Source organism: Typopeltis vanoorti, chromosome 2, assembly GCF_054136105.1.
Source record: "Typopeltis vanoorti isolate ZY-2024b chromosome 2, IOZ_Tvanoo_1.0, whole genome shotgun sequence".
In the NCBI taxonomy this organism is placed as follows: domain Eukaryota; kingdom Metazoa; phylum Arthropoda; class Arachnida; order Uropygi; family Thelyphonidae; genus Typopeltis; species Typopeltis vanoorti.
In genome coordinates, this window is record NC_143550.1 from 168,523,643 (window position 1) to 168,542,388 (window position 18,746).

The 18,746-nt window shown below is 36.5% G+C and overlaps 1 protein-coding gene across 5 annotated transcripts; it reads right to left on the bottom strand.

Moving 5' to 3' along the window:
- Nucleotides 1-8,547: 8,547 nt before the first annotated feature.
- On the bottom strand, nucleotides 8,548-18,027 carry LOC150109636 (uncharacterized). 5 transcript variants are annotated; one of them, XR_016549962.1, is made up of 2 exons: nucleotides 17,963-18,016; nucleotides 8,548-9,129 (listed from the first exon to the last, which is right to left on the bottom strand). XR_016549962.1 is itself a non-coding variant. In XM_090409404.1 (2 exons), the coding sequence occupies exon 2, from the start codon at nucleotides 14,519-14,521 to the stop codon at nucleotides 14,129-14,131; it is 393 nt and encodes a 130-aa protein (XP_090265530.1). In that variant the 5' UTR covers nucleotides 14,522-14,560; nucleotides 17,963-18,027; the 3' UTR covers nucleotides 13,757-14,128. The 5 variants fall into 5 exon arrangements, 4 of the variants coding, with proteins under 4 accessions (XP_090265530.1, XP_090265551.1, XP_090265536.1 ...); XM_090409404.1 differs by lacking the exon at nucleotides 8,548-9,129 and adding an exon at nucleotides 13,757-14,560 and having other exon boundaries at nucleotides 17,963-18,027; XM_090409425.1 differs by lacking the exons at nucleotides 8,548-9,129; nucleotides 17,963-18,016 and adding exons at nucleotides 13,757-14,560; nucleotides 17,571-17,840.
- Nucleotides 18,028-18,746: the final 719 nt, after the last annotated feature.

Here is an 18,746-nt window from a genome sequence, read left to right on the forward strand (position 1 = left end):
CGAGAAGGCCTGGGTCCTTCTTTTTATTATTATTTTTTTATACAGTGAAGTCTCTCTTCTGGTAATGATTGGAATATCTTCTTCATGCTGTTGTAACATGGATGGATCCATATCAAACAAAAACAATCACCGTTGTTTTTGTTTGATACCTGTCATAGTAACTAGACTGGCCATATATAGACAGTGCTTCCCTCCAAGAGAATAAAAGTACAGCTATGGTATCGGCAGCAATTTCCTGCATAAATAAATCATTTAATAAAATGCTAAAATTAACAACAGTAATAATAAACCATGATACCCAATTAGCAACCATCAAAGAATTATTTCTAAGAATCAACGTGGAGGAGGTGACAACAAAAGACTTGAAATAAACATCAATTAAAAGCGATAGTAAAATAATTTCAAAAACTCATACGTTTATCTCAGTAAAGGATCGTCTATAAATCCTTTATCCCAGCCGGCACTCCAAGATTCTCTGTGGTTGCAGCATGGCTATACGTTGGCCAAAAATGAATGGTCAATTGTCACAAGCACGCATATGGTAATCACATCGAAAAGCACTCAAGGTCCATAATAGAAGCCGCTGGTGTAGGAGTGCTTGTTTGCGAGTTGCCTTGGCTCCACTGTTGACTTTGTTACAAGAAACGAAATTAAAGATCTCACTACCTTCGGTGTTACGTGAAGTGATAAGCTTGGGCTTGTGACATTCAACTTAAGGGCCCTAAAGGGCTAAATAATTAGATCAAAGAGGAGATCCCACAGCCAGGGCCTTAGTGATAGCTGGTGGATATCAGAAGAAGACAAAGCATTTGTAAAATTAAATTATAAATTAAAAGTGAATAATGCAACAAATAAATTTAGAATAAAAATAAAGCGTAATAAATAGAATACTCCAAAACCCACTTTCCAAGTTTAGCCTTTCTTTTATTACACGCTGATCTCAAGGTCAACATTTTCCTGGCATTCTTCCAATCAAGGTTTTTCCCCGAATCAGGATATAAACCTAACCAAACATTATAAACCAGTTTCGGCTTCCACAGTTGATTTTCTCGTCTGCTGTACGTTGCTTTATTTTTTACTCATAGCTACGAATGGTGATTTTATGACCTTATTATCGGTAGAAGATATTCTTCCGTCGAACGATGGTCAATGCCCTAGTTATTTCGATAACCAATGGGGGAGGGAAGAATTCATTGTAATCTTCAGACCACCGTTGTTCCACATTCCAGTTCTGAGATAACTGAAATCAAACGCATCTGGGATACACTATGTTGACAAAAGTATTTGGACACTTAGTTGTGGTTAGAAAAATGCGTTTTAATTACATTTCTAGTACCGAGTGGACCGCCTTTGGCCTGAATGACAGCATTACCCTTCGGGGAATGCTTTCAACCAATTTCTGATACGTCTAAACAGGAATATTCTTCGATTCCTCGCGCAAAGCTGCTCTATTGCTGATGATTACTGTGGTTATTCGGCGTTCTAATCTTTTCCAAAGATGTTCGATAGGATTGAGGTCAGGACTCTGAGACAGCCAATCCACCACTTCAACGTTGTTTTGTGGAACCAGTCTCGGACACGCAGTGTCCGAAACCGGTTCCACATGGCATGGAGCATTGTCGTGCTCAATGGTCACTGCCGAAGTACTTCCACAGCGTCGGAAGAATGAATCTGTCAAGGACATCATGGTTTTGGGCATGGACCAATCCCACTGAACTGAAACCCATTACCCAGCCTCTACCAAACTTGACAGTTGAAATGATGGCTGAAAAACTGTTTCCCTGGTAATCTCCAGATCCAAACACGATCATCAGAGTAAGACATTTGGAAGCGTGATTCCTCACTCCACAGAATCCTTTTTAAATCATGTACGAATGTTGTGAAAGAGACCAATCCAAACGTCATTTGGCGTTGACGGCGGGTGATGTGTGTGTGTGGCTTGTTCGCAGCAGCACTGCCGAATTTATCTAAGGCATACAATACTCTATGGGCAGATTTAGTGCTGGCATATTCCCTTTAAGCATTCTCCTGGTTTACTGAGCGGTCCGCCGCTAATCACGTGCGGGGTGCACGAACATTTCTAACCAGAGATCGTCGATCTCGGTCAGTGAGTGTCGGTGCCTTCCAAGGGGGAGTTTTCCTGCTGCGGTAACAGCATCAACTTTCCATCCACTAATGACATAAGCAACGGTGCATTTCGCTACACTGAGAGAGGCGTCAATGTTACTGACAGAAAGATCACTGATGTGACACCCAATATCATCCCACGTTAAAAGTCTTTCAGTTCAGCTGAACATGCCATCTAGACCTCGGGTACAGTACAAAACAAGCAGAACATCTCATCACCAGACATCCCTAAATATTTGCATGTGGTAGGATCCGAAAGTTACATACTCGTAACACGTAAGAGGTCCAAATACTATTGTGAACGTAGTGTACTTTGTAATGTAATAGATCCCAAAGTATTCAACGGTTATGACTGTACCTCCGTTCTCAGACTAGGCTGTCTATTTGCGAGTGGAAAAAGCACTTCAAATTCCACACGAGAAGGGCTAATTCGATTCAGTTGAAAAGGTCTTTATATAAAAGGTTCTTGGCGTCACGGTGAGATATGTATATATATTTATTATTAAAACGAGATCTACTGGGAGACAATAATCTTATCTATAATGATCTATTTTTCGGCTGGTGAGCAATACATATTGCAAGTAATGTTGCCACTAGTAAAGATTTTTTTTTTATAATCATGACCCCCCCCCCAAGGCACAATTTTGATATTCATAAATGAATTTATTTTATATAATTTAAATAATTCAGTTTATGACATCAAAACACCTTAATTATCAATCATCATGCGTATCAAGGATTTAGGCCTAGTATGGCCTGTTCCGGCCTTAGAAGTCATCATTGAATCGTTTAAGAGGACGTCCTGGTTTTCTTTTTCCTAATGGCTTGTACTTTAAGGCTTGTTTTGGTAATCTTTCTGTTTTCATTCTTTGAACGTGTTCCATCCATTTACGTTTATATTTTTCAATTTTTTCTCTTACTGGTTCTTGGTTTAATTCTTTCATAATTTCTTCAGTGATCGAATAGGGTATACGTTGCAGTTTTTCTCGTAAACTTCATTTCTGCTGTTGTTAATCTTTGTTTGTCTTTTTGTTTTATTGTCCAGATTTCGCTTCCATACATTAAGACTGGTAGGGCTAATGTATTGTATACTTTTAGCCCGGTTTGTTTTTCAACTAGGTTTGATTTAAATATAGTTGTTAATTACAACCTGTTATTTTTAAATATTTTGCAATTTTTATGTTTATATCTTTTTCATTTTCATAAGTAATCATACATCCTAGGTAGTTAAATGAATTCACCTGTTCTAAGATCTTGTTATCTATTACTATTTTAGTTCTTGCTGGATCTTGTCCTTTAAAGGCCATAGTGTTTGATTTTTACGTTGATATTATCATACCATAATCTTTGGATATCTCGTTTAGATCTAAAATAGCTTTCTGTAAGTTATCTTCAGAATTTGTAATTATTATTTGGTCGTCTGCAAAGGAGAGTGTTTAAGTTAACTGTAGGAGAAAGTTTAATTCCTTGATGTAAATTTTTATTCCATTTTATTATTATTTCATTTAAGTAGATATTAAAAAGAGTTGCTGAGAGGGGACATCCCTGTCGGACCCCTTGGTTTATCTCTCTTGTATATGATAGCTCGTGATCTAATCTTATTTGTATTTGATTATTTTCATATATACTTGTGACAGCTTTTAGGATATTATTTGGTATTTGTCTTTCTTTTAATATGTTAAATAATATGTTTCTTTTAACTTTGTCAAATGCTTTTTCAAAATCAATCAATGTAAATACGTGTTTCTAAATTATATTCTCTTCTTTTCTCTATTATTAATTTTAGGCAAAAGGCCGGGTCTATACATGATCGTCCTTTTCTAAATCCATTCTGTACTTCTAAAATAAAGATTTTGGAATATTTCATTAGTTTGCTATTTAAGATTCTGCTATATACTTTGTAACAGGAATTTAGTATTCTGATACCTCTATAGTTTTTAGAATCAGAATCACAATTGCTTTTTTCCATTCTATTCTATTCTTATTTTCTATTATTTCGGGGAATCTGTAACCCCTGGAGAGCGCGTCCACTGGGTGGCGGATAGGGGAGCCCACCATATATGTATGTGGTGGGGTGGTCCGAATATACTGAATAAGGACTCGTGGATCAACAGGGCTATACGGATCAATAATTTTGATTGTAAGGGAAATGGCACTCCTATGGTCCCCTATTTGGATATATCCTCTTCTACTTTGAGGAAGACTCACACACTTTGATCCTTCCTATAAGGTCTTATCAGTCAACTCTTCTTATTTTATGGCCCTTATGCTATTAGAGTACTCGAGGGCCATGGAGTCTTTCCATTTCTGACCTTACAACTAATAAGAAGAGTTCAGCCTTTACTATAATTCTACTCTATTCTACTATAATCTAATCGTTCCCCTTCAATATACCCTATTCCTCCTACGGGTTTAAATTTGGAAGAAGGCTAGCTCAGAAGCCTTAAGGTAGCAGCAGCCCTCCCACTGAACTATTCCATCGTCAGGCTAGTCCTCTGACATGGATAACATAATTCTACTTTTAAGCTGACAGAAAAAGGAAATCGGAATTATCAATAATTTATTCATACTTTGCATACAAATAATGTATAAAATCTAGAATTCTGTTATATCTGTTTTATTTATGTTGTATATATATAATTAATTATATCAAGTAAATATCATGTGAAAAGTTTAAATAAAATAGTTATATTTAGCTAACAATAAAATAGTACTTTAACAAATTTCATACATCATTTATTAGTAGAAATTTCTAATATAGATAGAAAAAATATAGCATTCAATCATGGCTATCACAAGACTCCACACCATTATTCATATTCATACACTGGATAATTGGCTGATGAACTGGAGGATCCAAACAAACCTCCAGAAGAGTTCAGCCATACTGTTCTCCAAAAAGAAGGTCCAGGCCAAGGAGGACATACACCTGCTAGGAGTCAAGATTCCATGGCAGACTAAGGTCAAATATCTCGGCGTGATGCTGTACAAAACACTCAAATTTACCAGTCATAAAACACATAAGCTCGAAAACATCCAAAGTAATTTCGCAACTCTACCCCATGATCAACAGAAGAAGCAAATTGGATACACGGAACAAACCACTTATATACAGGATGCTAATACGCCCAGTTATCACTTACTCATCTCCTGCATGGAGCCATATCTCGGATACAAACATTCAAAACTGCAGAGAATACAGAACAAATGCCTGAGAATGATTCTGGACACCCTATGGTTCATTAGAAACTCCCAGATTCACAGGGAAGTCAATATTCCCTACATCACATCCCTCCTTCGTGATCTAGCAGAAACGTTCTTCACCAAGACAAGCGATCATCCAAACCTGCTGATCTAGCAAGCTTCAGACGACAATGAAGCAGAATATTACACATATAAAAGACCGAAGTCAATTCTATGCTCAGCTGAACACAGCTAATCTCACCGTCCTTCCTGGGCGAGCTTAAAGCTCAATAACTCTCCACTCAAAGAACTTCCCTCTCAGACAAAGGGGAATATGAAAAGCATTTATGCTTCACCCATCAAAACAGTAGCGTTCTGCAATCATATTCTGTGATGTTCATGTCCAGGTTGTAAAGCCACCTTGTGTAAAAGAATTTTTCACAGCACTCAACTAAAATCAATTTGAATGGTGATTTGCAAAATTTCGTTTTGCAAATACAAGATGGCTAAATCAATCTTTATATATCCAACACCATCTACAAGCTCACAAAGAGCAGAACAAAAGTCCACTAACCATTACTACCAAGACAAACAAAGGGATAACGAGTTTAGGGTTCCATTCATGAATCCCCGAAATTAACAATTATCCTAATAAACTAGTTTATTCTCAATGCTTTCAAAGTATCAACTATTTCAGAAGATACGTTAAGTTATTTTTTTTCAAATACAGCATCGACATGGAATTCTAAACAGGGAGTGTTTGATAAATGGTGGTGTATTATTAACTACGAACAATACAAAGCAATACTGTCTCTATCCTTTACGAACATATATGAGACCTTACCGGAAGGTGGGGGGGTCGTAATTGAATATTGTACGTAATTCTGGGAAGCCAAGGAAGATAAAATCAATACACCGTAAAGGAAAACTTCAGCCTTAATTGTTTCAATTATTCTTTATGACGACACATGTAGTTATCCTTGGAAGAATGGTGACAGCCACGTTCCCATGGCGACTGTCTCTACACAACAGTAACTTTCTAGATAAACACTCAGATAAAACTCTAGAAGAAAGCACTTACTAGGAAGGATGTGTCAAGTGCAATAATCTGAGTTTTCGCTATCATCTTGGTGACTTTCCGGATGGATTCTGTGTATAAAGGGTTAATATAAACCCATTAATTGATCCCCTCGCATACCAAGCAAGTAAAAACAGTTCCCATCTACGTTCCCCCTCGAACAACAACCTTCAGATGTTTACTGTATTTAACGAAATAAATAAAAAGAAAAAAAGTTGTACAAATCAGCGTACAATCATCACGACTTAAACACCTTGCTAACATAGGTTCACAGTTTTCACTTAGTCGGGTGAATGAGAAAAAGTCCACTGCTAATTTATTGCATCCTTAGGCGTTACAACAAAGCCATATGATTATGGGGTACGAACCAGTGCTAATCAGGTCAGAAACCCTTAAAAACATTAATCAAAAATAGAAGGGCAGTGTTTAAATAACTCAATACTTTGCAACACGTGTCAAAGGTGAAATTGAAGATGGCTTCCAGAAGCTTCGATTTCTTAGCGAAAAATTTTAGTTTATACTTGAAAAAAAAAAAAATCCTTACAGCACGTGATAATCTATTTGCATATGTAAATACAAATACATGGTCCGTGCACATCTACAGGTACGCATGCGTTAAAATACGAAACTAGTACAGACCACGCAAGTGGTGATTTACAGTCGCCTATTCTCCCATCAAATTTGCCCTATCAGCTCTCAGCTATCCTTTACTTCTTATTTACCTCAAATCCACTATGATTATAATGGGACGCATGTGACGTCACAAACCAGTCAGCTGGTTACAGTAGACTGCCCTCTGACACCTAAGTAAGCAAGCTTTTGAACAGGACGAGAGAGAAGCTGGTTAAACTGTGTTCCCAGTTGTGTGTCGGCATCAAACAAATACGCAATTTGTGAAATACTGCTGGATTTTGGTCGCTGGAAAAACACCATTTAGTTCACCTCTGGTTTCGGTGGATTGAATAGCGTCAACAGTAAAGAGTTTGCGCCTCAATCAAAAGGTAAGTTCCTCAGAATCTCAATGCAAAAAGCGTAGGTGTTTGAAGGTTAGCCAAGGGGAAACAAACAAGGAAAAATATCCATAGGATGTACGGTGACAGACTGCGCCAGGCAGTTCTCTTTCAGTATCTAAATTCTGTTGTTGTTATAAAGCAGGAAACATGTCATCTTAACAAAAAAACGGTCTACCCAAATGCTTCCTTTTTCTCCAATTTTTAACGTAATAGATAATAATAGTTATAACTAATATTTATTATAAATATCTAATTATTCGATTTTATTATTAAATGTTATTTAATTTGTATTTAGGACTGGATTTCTATTTGTTATTGCAGTCTTTCCTTGCCTTAGCGTGGAGTGCTTAGGCAGTCTCCAAAATACTTCGTTTCCTTACCAATATCTTCGAGCCCTGAATAATTACGACGTTGGATCGCCAACACCCTCTAGTGTTGAATCGGAATATCCTGGAAATATGGATTATTCCGGTGAAGTGTCAGATGCATAATCCGTTGTCTACTGATCAACTCCTGCTGAATCATGGAAACCACTACGTATATCGGTAATACCACAATACTTGTGGATGATGCGCCGATGGATACGACAATGTCCACTTTCTTCACTGTTTTTTTCATCTTATTTGTGCTTATCCTGGCATCGGTACTCTTCTGGAACTGCACCTGTTCTTTTTGTTGCTGTAAAGGAAAAGATTCTCCACCGGATAAAGCATCCGAGTCTCCCAGTACTAAAGAAAGTGACCGTCCGCCATTGGAAGTGTCCGTCATTTCCTCCAGCCACAATCAGCCAATAGTGGGCACCTCGCTCTCTGGAGTGCTGTCAATGAATGGTCTTCCCAGAAGACCTCAAGTGATTTCTCCTTTGGCCCGTCGAAATTCTGTTCCCTTAAGCTGTACTCCAAAGACCCGGAGAAATCTAACCCATAATGAACTGTTGACTCGCATTCTGCATGGACCTCCAGTGAGCCGAAACAAGGCCATCTCCCTCGATCAAGAACAACTACCTCCTACTTACATTAAGCTTTTTGGTGGCAAACCAAATCAGTGGTACTGATTTTAACAAATCAATTTGAATCCGTGATTTATGACTCCTTACTAATTCTGTTCACATAGAGATTGTGTATATATTACAGATAACATAAAATATTACACATAATCAAAGCATTCTTTATTGTAAACACAAATATACAGACACATTAAATTACACTTAGTTAAAATTGCTTGTGAATCTTCTCATAGGTATCAATTACAAAATTTGAGCTAAATATATTCGTAAGAACCAAATATTTTTATAATTCATTTAGGTCAAACAATCAGTCAGACCAGATGGACCTTTTGCTGTTGTTCGTTTGTCTCTTAAACGTGATTTGTCATGGTTCTGGCTAGCATGAGCTCCTGTGAGATTCAAGAAGAGGGGAAGGATTGTGGAGTCCGGTTCGTTCTCTATTCGGTTTGTGTGTTATAGGAAGAGAATGTTTTATCGTAGGAGTTGTTTTCCTTTTGCGATATTTTGGAGAACTGAGAGGACGCTGGGTAGGCGGGGCGGTCACAATGCTATGGTGCGAACGGATGGGTTGACGAGGAGTCATCTTTTCGGCAGTCATGCAAGCTTCCGAGCACATGGGACAACAAACTTCACACACTTCTAATGTGCACAGAGTAGCTGAACAACAGCATGCTTCCCATTGTTGGTCACTCATGTGAGCTATGGAAAATTTCCTTCACCCCCTGGAAAAATACAGAAACAGTTTAGATTAACAGAATTAAAGGCCTACCAAAACACTACTAATATTGGTGATGTGCATCTTTCAACAAACTCTGCATACTTAAACCTAATTTAGCGATTATTTTGAGGATTGTACTGCTGCTGAAATACAGATTTGTCTCTTTAAGTTAACCCATGCACTTAGAAGTCATCGCGAAAACGCTGATCAAACAAAAAAGTGAAATGAAGATCATTCTAAAATGTTTACGAAATTGCATGATGAGTCAGTTGCACTTTAAAGTTAAGAACATGGAAGAAAGAGAAGTTGTTCAACCAAGTGTACAAATAGCGAATCTACTAATGCACGATTGAGTTGTTCGAAATGAATAGTGGAAGCAACGAAGGCCAGGAGACAACCAGTTATGTCTATAAATTGCGTGTGTTCTCCTGAAAAATGAATTTCCGGAAGGGAAAGCCTGCTACCTTCGTCTGAGACCGTTAATTCAACTGAATAAATACAAAACTTTTTCGCGTCCTAGAGGACTTAAACATAGAAATCAGGAGAATTCATCCTTAGTAGCACATATGTAAAGCAATTCACATTGGAATCCTGATGCTTACCAATGCAAGTTATAGAAACTCAGAAGTGCTCAATTTCCTCTCTCCTATATATACTGTAAGAGGTTCTCCTTGATCGCCAGATATTGATCATCTGAGTCGACTCCGAGAGTGTCATTTCGAGAATAAAAATCACATTTCAAAATGAAAGCCTTTGTTGCAGAATCAACTGAATTTTAATGGTAGATAAAGTATTCATTTCAATTATCAGATACTTCATTAAATTATGGTGAAAATCTAAATGTTGATTGCAACATTAACAGGGATTGTCTTCTGAATAGTCAAAGTATTTTTATGGAGCTTTTCGGGATATCCACCCAAATGCGAGAACAGTACTCAATGGCTGGACTGTTGATTTGCAGAGTTTATAGTTGTTCAAAAGGTAAAGTACGTTTTGAGCAGGAGAGGAGACCTGATTTTTGGATGCTCAGGATGCGATAGTTGTAACAACATTGTGCCAAGGACGATTGGAGTCTTATTTCTATTAAGATCTATTGTGAGAAAAGACTAGATTGAGTAACATAGTTGATATACCTTACTAATGAATTGTGTGTGGGGGGGGGGAGGGGTTAATTCACAGACAAAAGGAACGAATCCTGCTTAGTATTCCTTTCTGAGGGCGGGGGAACATCGACAGTTTGAACAGCAAGTTACTTAAAGGAAGACAACCCAAGTATCAAACTGAAAGAAGGAATTCTCCCCCCCCCTCAACTCTTTGGGACAACCTCCTGCGTAATAATAATAATACTCATTGATAACCGTTAGCTTTTAAAATGTAGTATTCATATCTATGATAAGTGCTACACCGATAAATACACATACACGGGTGTTGGTGGTTGATACGAAGCCCAACTTGCAGTGCTGAGTGGCACATTCATGCTGACGAAGTCATAGCTTACTTTTTAACTCGCATCTCACGGATCGGTGAAATGTTAGCTTATTGAAACCATCTTGGTGAGCTTATCGATGCAACTCATCTATAAAGAGAACCACACTTCAGCCTGAAGAAGATTTTGTTAGCGCGTGATGGATTTGCATAGCCGAAAATAGTTACAAGATTTGTCGTACTATTAAGCGAGTGTATAAGCCACAAATTGTCGACATACATGAGCAGAGTTTTACTCTAAATAATTTTTTCAAAGTTAAATAGTCTTTCAGAAAACTGCAGAATCTCGTAGAAATTAATATGAAATTGAATAGGATGTAATTGCTGTTCAATTATATTTGGCTGTCATACATACTGATGATATTGCTTTATGTATCGACAGATAACATTAGATAAAATCTCAGCTTGTCACTATAACTGGACTCAATTCATTTGCAAATATCCCTCAAGAATGAATTCGAAAATGACGTTTCCTGTGATGTGGCACTTTCATCGCGATTAGCATCCAGGCAGAATAAGTAGATGGCATTTAATTTCGACAGATGTTTCCGTATAAGGGGGGGGGGGGGATATCACATAACTGAAGCTCTCTCTTCAGTACGAATTCACCCCTTAATTTTGCCATTTTCCCGATTTTTAGATCTGCTCTTTGCCAGAAAACAAATGTATCCCCCCCCCCCCCCAAGAACTAACAATTACAGATTCTGTGAACCTTAAGTTTCATAAGTGAATAACATTTTGAATGTTTCATATTACATAACAAATTTTCTTTAAAAGTAAAGTTAAAGTAATTATTAAAATAATTACACTATACAGATTTGATGAGTTTCGTTATACCTTAAATTATAGAATAAAGTTATTAATTTTTGTAGTCATGTACGAATCCCCCACCCAAAAAAAGACGATTGACTACCTATAGTACATTAGTATTAAACATGAAACTCCGAGAAGCTTTACACCTCACAATAAGTAAAGAGGTGATGTCACATCAGCTGATAAAATTTATTTATCGACTACCTAAACAACGCCCACAAAGCATCCACCTACAGCTGATTGTAGAATGTATACGCTAACCATTCAGCTCACCCACGGTTCTGATGTACTACACTCATGAAAATTCAATCGCTAGTGATTCCAATCTTTTTTTTTTTTGCGATTAATGGCAATTCATAATTACCAATAATCGTAACTATTATAATTCTTTGCCTGCTGTTATGATGCGTGTGCGACTTAAGGGAATTAATTTGAGAAAAATTCACGTGCTCATTAAGCACATTGTTTCCTATGCTCACTGAATCTCGAAGAATGTTAACTGTCTTGATAGCATTCAACTTGTTGTTAGATGTGTTATTTCTTTACTGCAGCTTGCCTTCCAATTTTTATGAGCTGTTCAGAGCACTAAGAACGTCAACTTGCTTATTATTCAAACGTACTTTAACCCGCCGCTCCGATAAAGGTCTTAAAATTGTGCTTCGACTTAACTTGACGATAAATTACGTACCTGAAGTGGTAATTAACATTCGAATTACACCGCAGTCAATGACAATGCACCAATATTGAACGCACAGTCTACAACCAGATCTCCTATTTACGAGAAAATAATAAATAATGACAGCGTCCTTTCTGTAAATGTTGCTGTCAGAAAAAAATGAATTTATTATGTATGAAATTAGACTCATTAATCTCCCGTTTTTGATACAATTCATGCATATGTTTAAGTTTTCAATTCAACAATAAAATGTCACTCACCTTTGCTATTTTCTACTTATTTAAAAACAATGTACGCGAATCAATGTATCACGTGAATCAGAATGCAATTTATTAGAGCTTTGCAGTTTGAGGACGCCACTGTCGATTATATTGTGACGTAATATGAGCAGAACGTTCAATTATAAATAAACGTACACATTGTGGTTTTTATCTTGGACTAATTTAACAGTTTGCCTGCAACTGACAAATAACTGATTCTAAATATGAAGGCGTGGAATGATAAACGTTCTCCAGCAAGACTACGACTGCAATTAGTTGATGAAATATTATTTGTGGATAATATTTGTCATTTTTTAGAAATTAGTATCACTTCAGTGATACTAACTTCTAAAAAAAAAAAAAAAAGTAATAATACCAAGAGTATGAAATTACTATTCTAATGAAATGAATAATACACAGTTATCCCTTTATCAGCGTAAGATTATCAAATGTGATGCTAGATGGCGCCAGTACTTCCAGCTAACATACACAGTATCAAGCTCTTCGCAAAATTAGTATTTATTACAGGAACAAGGAGCAAAATGTGCCGAAATTATATATTGCAATAGCTCTGTTCTGTTTACATGAAACTTAATACAATTGGAGATTTAAGACGTACACAAAGGTATCTGCGATGGCCAACTTTAGTTCCAGATTTTTTGTTGGGGTGGGAGGAATGTTTCGAAATGACAATTTCCGCTGTATAACTGAATGAATTTTAATTAAATTTGGCAATTATTATCGCTGTTAAATAGTAGCAAAATCAAAACGAACATATGACTTTATGTAGTTCTCTGCTAGCTGAACACTCGATAAAAAATAAAGTTTAGAATTGAAGTTAGAAGAAATGAACTTATAATAAAAAATAAATAAAATTTATAATGAGTCAGAAATATCCCAAAGAATGTGTAAAGTCTATCAGGATGTATAAAAGAATGCCCAGAGAAAGAAAGAAGTGGAAAGACTGTAGGTGTGGCGGAGGGTGAGTACACCATGTGGATTTCTGGAGGAAAGTATGAAGTAGTTTGAGGTGGAACAGAAAAGTTAAGTCCTTATAGTCCTTATAAGGACTGGCTTAAAGGGGCGAAGCAAGAATGCTTTTCATATTCCCCGTTATCTGTAGCGGACAGTGTATGGATAAGGTGTTATTGAGCTATTATTAAAGCTCTGATCATGGCAGGAGGGTAACAGCAATAGCCGAGCCTCAGTTAGAGCTTCATTAGCTACAGCATTGCCATCCATTACCCTCCAAGGGTATTGGATTGAATGAATCAATCACCGCATCTCACGGTCGATTGATCCATTTCAGAAAAGTTAACAAATGCACACAGACAATATATAAAAGTGTGATATGGAAAATGTTTTGGTGGATGCAAATAAATAGGATTCGAAACAAATTAAATATCTTAAAATTTATTTTATTTCATAAAAATAACATAGTGACTCAAGTAAATAAGTACTTATATATGGAAAATACTTTTATCTTCTGCGGTGTGCTAAACAGTCTTTAAAAAAAGGGTTCTGATACAGCACACTTGAAGACATATCACAGAAATTCTTCTGCAGAATTCTTAACATTCACATCACACACACACGTCAGGAATTTAGAACGTCATATAGACTTGGTGACATCGTTCCTAACTGGAAATGCAAGTATCAGAATGGCCATAACATGTGCACTTTCGGTCTTGAGAAATCCCCATGTGGGGTGTTTGCCGTATTATTTTAGGGGAAACTATCACATGTGCGATCGCTGTGCGTTATTTTCGCTACAACTGTTCATAAGGGGGTGGAGGATCATTTATTCCACTTTTGAAGTTCTGATTTAAAGCTGTAGTTGGCATCTGTGCAGGAGGATGGTAAGCAGCAGAAAAGGGTTGCGAAGTTGAAAGATGAGGTGCCCATCCCGGAGGACCAGGATAGGCGCCGCTAGCGGGAGGAGGAGGAGGAGGAGAAACCCCACTGACCACTACAATTGCTGCTGGCTGAGTGTAAGAACTGGGAGATCCAAAACTGTGAACTTGGACTGCCTGTGGATAGCTTGTGTAGGTACTGGAATACTGCCGAGCACTGCGACGTCGCAAACATATGCAACAGATGGCGAGCACAACGAAGGTCGCCGCAGTCCCAAAGATGATCATGACAAAGAATGGTACATCCATCTTCCAACCGTTGGTGAATTTCTTCAGTTATCTTTAAACCTGCAAAAATAAACTTGTGTTCACATATTTTGTCTTTCTGTTTAAGTCTTCGAAAAAAAAAAGATACAATTTGCAATTATTCACATGATCATGGTGGTTTCGAAAAGCCACAGGCATAAATGTATTAAAAATAATATGAGAGTTTACTGATTATCTTGTATATCTTACTGTTGTCTTTATTAAAGAACTTGTAGCAAATAAGACAAGGGGAGATCCAGATGAACTAAAATGAACTTGCAAAATACCACTATTGCAATCAGTAACACTAGCGATCTATCAGTGCTGTAAGACTGTTGGTAATTATTAGGAATTATTACAGACACGTTAACACAAGAATATTTTAATTCCTACATTGGTCTAATGTTATTTAGAAATTAAGATTAATATATGAATTTGTGAATTAATTTAATCATTACTCTGATAAAAATGTTTTCCTCTCTTTAATACTTGGTGACATAACATCACGCGGCTCGTTCTTCTTTTGGATGATCAATTGTTGGTATTCCACCTTGTTAAAAGCTATTCCTATGCAGCCACTGAGGACAGTCTGTTAGTTTCAGACTGAAATATTCCCGGGATTGGAACCCAGATAATCCAAAGGCCAGTGTCGCCACTATTGTTAATGGAAAGATTTTCAGCAAGGTGGCACTCGTTACTCAAAGGACGAAACATGGAAATCAGCATCGGTCTTTGGTAAACAGCACTTGTAAATTTAGCAAATTTTTTACTCTTAAAATAACTAGAAAATACTTTTGGTGAGCAAAGGGTCATAATAGCAGTGAGGATCGATACGGAAACCTGATTTAGCAGGAATTATTTGACATCATCACAGTTTTATTTATTTCGTAGTAATATTTCAGATGTACAACTGTCCTCTCGGTTAGCCTAGTATCCCTGCTGTCCACGCCCAAGACCGGCTAACTTGGCTATGGCTGAGGAAGATCCTTAAGCTCCTCACGTCGTCGACGGGAATCGAACCTAGGACAGCCGGGTTTTTTTCTGCCAGTTTATCTGGGGTTTTTCAACCCGCAAGCAGGCAAAGCAGCCCAGCGAACACACAGGCTACAGTCATAGGATATAGTACGGCAAGGAAGGGCAACGGGAAACCACCTTGCTCGTAATCATCTCCCTAGTATGGTAGCATATAGTTATCCCCACCAGCCGTATGGCTGAGGGAAAAGAATAGAATAACTATGTTATAAGGAAAACAGAACTCCTCAAGTCGAATATGCATGTGAATAGCAATTAGGAAAGAGCTCACATTTTTTTTTCCCCAACTTACAGTACTTTGATACCGTGAGCGGGCCATGGCTTTTCTTTAAACATGGAACTTTTTCAAGCCTCCGAAAAGGATGATGAAATTTATCTCCCACCTGAAGACCATCAGAAGCATCTGCACCCTGTTGGTTAGAGAGCAAATACCCAACCACGCCTTCAAAATCTACTGACAAATGGCGGTCTGAGAATGCTTTTTTTTCCCTGTATTACTGCTCGAATACTAAATTCAGAATAGTGTTGTATCTTACATCTTTGTTTAAGCGAGTTGCTTAAACATTAGTTCTGCGTGAAACATCTAGTGTTCGGCAAGACTGATCTCATGATCAGTCAAAAGAGGAAACTGGTTTGATTTATAGTTGGTCAGTCATACATTTCAAAACCAAATTTCGTTATATATTCCATCAAGCCAGAATAGAGTTATTGCAATATGTTACTTCGACACGTTATTACCCTATAGGACTGAGCAAAAATTAAGTCTCCGAGATTTGGTTGCAAGCATTCTAAATACTAAAATTGCGATAAAGTCGGTCTACGAATTAAGTTGGACAGAAATGCACCTTCAAGAAAATGAAGGATTTTTATACAAATAATAAATAAAAAAAAAAAAATTTTAAATAGTTGAAATGCAGTAATAAATAAGTATTGTTTTTTTTTTAATATCGTTAAATTTTATTATTATTATTATTAAATCATAGCAGGCATTTCAATGGGTGTGTGTGTGTGGGGGGGAATACTATTGTTCATAAGTTGCAAACTATGTTTTTAAACAGGCAACAACAGAATATCGCACCTATTTCTGGAACCGTTACAACGAAGGAGTGAAATCAGTTCTAAACATTTTCACAATATAATAAGAGATGGCGCTGCACATAGTGTTCCTATTCTCGTAGCAGCTGATAATTTTATAAAATAATAATGAAAACAGTAAATAAAAAAAAAGTTAATTATAGCAAAATATGAACATGCAAATAAACATCTCAAACCTTGCACAGTAAAATTCGAATCTGTATTCACATATATAAATAAATAAAAATAAATAAACAATCCCTTACATGGAAAAAATAAACACAGGAATGCAATTCATCACTTCCTTTGACGTTGTTGTTCTAATGCAATAGCAGGTGCCTCAATAATCCTTGATCATTGCAAAAAAAAAAAAAAAAAAAAAAAATTGTTTGTGCTGAATTGCATCAAATTATTTTGTGTAGAAATCAGACGGCGCTGCAATTTAGACCGTTGACAGTGATGGTCACGTGACCATGACACGCTAAGAAACTTTTGCATTGAGCAAATACTATCGTCTGCCGGTGAGTACATAACTTATATTAGTTTCAAGTGCAGAATTACGGCGTAAAAATACTACAAAAATAAAAACACATTAGAATATATTTCCTAACTGTTAAAATATTATTTTAAACAGTTCTTAAAAATAATTTATGTTATTATAATAACACACAAATGCTTATTCGACATCGATTAATATATTCATTCAAAATACGTACCTGAAATGGCAATCTCAAATTTTAGATATTTGTAACGGATAAAAATAAATAAATCACTATTTTAAACACTTCTGAATGAAATTGTGATCCAACTTATGCGTTCCTATTTAAGTATAAACGCAACATGTATTTTCCATGTAGTTAACTCGCATTTTATCGGCTAAAGAGGTCAAATCAAAGTGATATGTATGCTTACGCAATATTGTTAGAAGGAACTGCCTGTAACTTACTGCTAACGAACTCATCTTTCGTCATTTCCGTCGGAAGTTAATCCTATCCTCAGCACATCCTTTTTTATTACTCAGTGGTACGACACTAGGTTTTCATGTTCTGTGTACGACATTTTATTAAAATATCGTACACGTGAAGGCACTCATTTGCCTTTCACCCAACAAAAACAACCGAAGGACGAACTCAACATTTACAAGCTAAGAATAACTTTCATTTTTATCACGTAAACAGGCGAATGAGAATACGCATAACGTTATATTTAAGCTGCTCGGACTTGTAAATATCGGATTTAGAATTACATGTCAACCCGGGTATAGATAATTCTTTTGTATTATCTATACCCACTTAATATCAAATTACAACCTTTTAAAATAATAAAACAAAGTCCTACCTCAACTATCTACATCAAGCAAGCAACACGTCATTTTAGTCTTAACTGTTTTAGATATGGACTAGTCCAGAGCTGCGCACGCAGGATATCACGAATCGCCACTGCGCATGACGTAATAGAAATTACCAATGACAACGGCACGCCTATGTAGTCGCTTCAGGGAAATTTGAAACTTTGTTAGTTGCTATGGTTACACTTCTAAATACAGTACATTATTTTGTTGTTTATTAAATGACTGTATTTCGAAGTGGAAAAGCCGATTTGCTGCTATTATTATTATTATTATTATTATTATTATTAAATTATTAATATAAAAAATAATATTTTTATTATATTAATAATAATTAAAAATTATTATTATTATAATAAATTAGAGATATATTTATTTAATAAATAATAAATATATCGATTAGACGAAATCTAATGAAACACGCTGGTTTCCATGAATTAAAGAAAAAAGAGAAAAATCTCGATAACTGAAAAACTGTTTGATGAATTTTTATGCAATTCAGTAAAAAGCAGCATGACATGAAATGTGAAAGAAACACCCACAAAAATGGCAAATAAATAGTTTAATTCAATAACAAATGGGTACATGAAGACAATGGTTAAACATGAGGGTATCTCAATAAGACGTGATCACAACAAGACAGCGTGCACAACGATGTCTGATGCTGTTTAGAATGGTGTAAGGGATTCCGGATGTTTTAGAAGCACAGAACGTTCATATTTACTGGAAGGTTGCCATCCTCCACGATAGGTCCATTTTCGTCGGATTCCTCTA

Excerpts from the sequence above, each read along its gene's own strand:
- LOC150109636 (XM_090409404.1), bottom strand. The coding sequence starts at position 14,521 with ATGGATGTACCATTCTTTGTCATGATCATCTTTGGGACTGCGGCGACC.